Source organism: Chaetura pelagica, unplaced genomic scaffold (assembly GCF_000747805.2).
Source record: "Chaetura pelagica isolate M959 unplaced genomic scaffold, ChaPel_1.0 scaffold462, whole genome shotgun sequence".
Lineage (NCBI taxonomy): Eukaryota > Metazoa > Chordata > Aves > Apodiformes > Apodidae > Chaetura > Chaetura pelagica.
The window spans coordinates 202963-204536 of NW_009952454.1; the positions used below are offsets into that span (position 1 = coordinate 202963).

General features: G+C 53.1%; 1 protein-coding gene across 1 annotated transcript in view; it reads left to right on the forward strand.

Annotated features, from left to right (window-relative positions):
- The first annotated feature begins 497 nt into the window (after nt 1-497).
- Nucleotides 498-1574, forward strand: part of HOXB6 (homeobox B6) — a 2247-nt gene continuing 1170 nt past the window's right edge. Inside the window, exon 1 of the mRNA XM_010008572.1 lies at nt 498-1232. Coding sequence (XP_010006874.1) covers nt 824-1232 — 409 coding nt within the window. The 5' untranslated portion in view covers nt 498-823. The remainder of the gene's footprint in view (nt 1233-1574) is intronic.

The following is a 1574-nucleotide window of genomic DNA, read 5'->3' on the forward strand; positions in this document are numbered from 1 at the left end:
AGATGCAACCTATGAAAAGGGAAGGTTGGGTTCACCCGAGCGCGGCTTTCCTGAGCAGGGAATGCTAATCTATGGTAATTAGATAAACATGAAGCCAAATAAGTTGTCAAAACCGGTTTCTTCTCCGATAGCAAATCTAAGTTAATCAACCCGGCGGGGTCTCCTCCTTGCAAAGTTCAGACACAAAACTTTTTTCTCCCTTTTCTTTTCTCTTTTTTTTGTCGGTTCTCTCGAACAGCAGCAAAGTACCGACCCGTCTGCAAACACCAGGGGTTAAAGTTTTCCGAATGCGAATAATTAACTCTATTTTCCCTCCGTTTACAGCCGGCATTTGGGTATGTTTTATGCGTGTAAATACATATAGGCGCGCACCGCCATCGGTGCAGACGGGCTCTCACACACCCCCGCGCTCAGCTCCGGGGGAGGAGGAGGAGGAGGAGGAGGGGGATGTGGGGGGGAAAGGGAAGTTTATTTATTTATGAAGCTCCGAGCGCGCCGGGAATGTTTCTTTCGGCAGATATTATATATTTGGTTAAGGGGGTGCATTTCTGTTGTTTAAAAGGGAGGGAAAAAGGGGTGGATGGTTTGTTCTTGGGGTCCCTGGTGCAATCTCAGCTCCTCATGGGTGCTATTTTGCAACCTCAGGCGCCTGCTATTGGTCAGCCCATGATCAGATGGTTGTATTTCCTTGTGTCCCTCGCTGGCACCACGCCATCTCCCTTCAGCTAAAACCCAATCTCCGATATACTACTAATAGCTAAACCACTTGGACTATAAAACACAACAAATCATAAAGCCGGGAAAGGACGGCAGGCTCCTTCCAATGAGTTCTTATTTTGTCAACTCGACCTTCCCGGTGAGTCTGGCGGCGGGGCAGGAGCCCTTCCTGGGACAGATCCCGCTATATCCCTCGGGCTATGCGGATCCTTTGAGGCACTACCCCACCACCTATGGAGCCACGGGCGTCCAGGAGAAGGGCTACACCTCCTCTCCTTACTACCAGCAAAGCAACGGAGCCTACAGCCGCAGCTCCGCCTGTGACTATGGGGCCGGCGGGTTTTTCAGGGAGAAGGACCCGGCGTGTCCCCCCCCAAACCTGGACGAGGTGCCCTTCGCCCCCGAGCCGCGCAAGTCGGACTGCGCGCAGAGCAAAACTGTGTTCGGAGAGAGCGAGGAGCAAAAGTGTTCCGCCCCGGTTTACCCCTGGATGCAGCGGATGAACTCTTGCAATAGTGAGTTTACTCTTTTACAGAAATAAATACATCAATCTCCTCCCCCCCTTTCTTATTTGTTCCCGCCAGAGAGAGCGAGCGAGCGAGCGAGGGAAGCAGGAATAAGGTTCACTTAGAGCCCCAACCTCCAGCGGGGAACTTGGGAGACACGAGAAGCTCCAACTTGCTCCTGACACGCACCAAAACTTCACTCCGCTGAAGTCTTGTCTCCCAGCAGCTCCCCCCAAGCCCTCCCCAGCTAAAAAGTTTGCTCCATATTTAACCCCCACGGACCCCTCCCAGACCCCCCCCCAGACCCCTCACAGACCCTTCCCAGACCCCTCCAGACCCTTGCAAGACCCC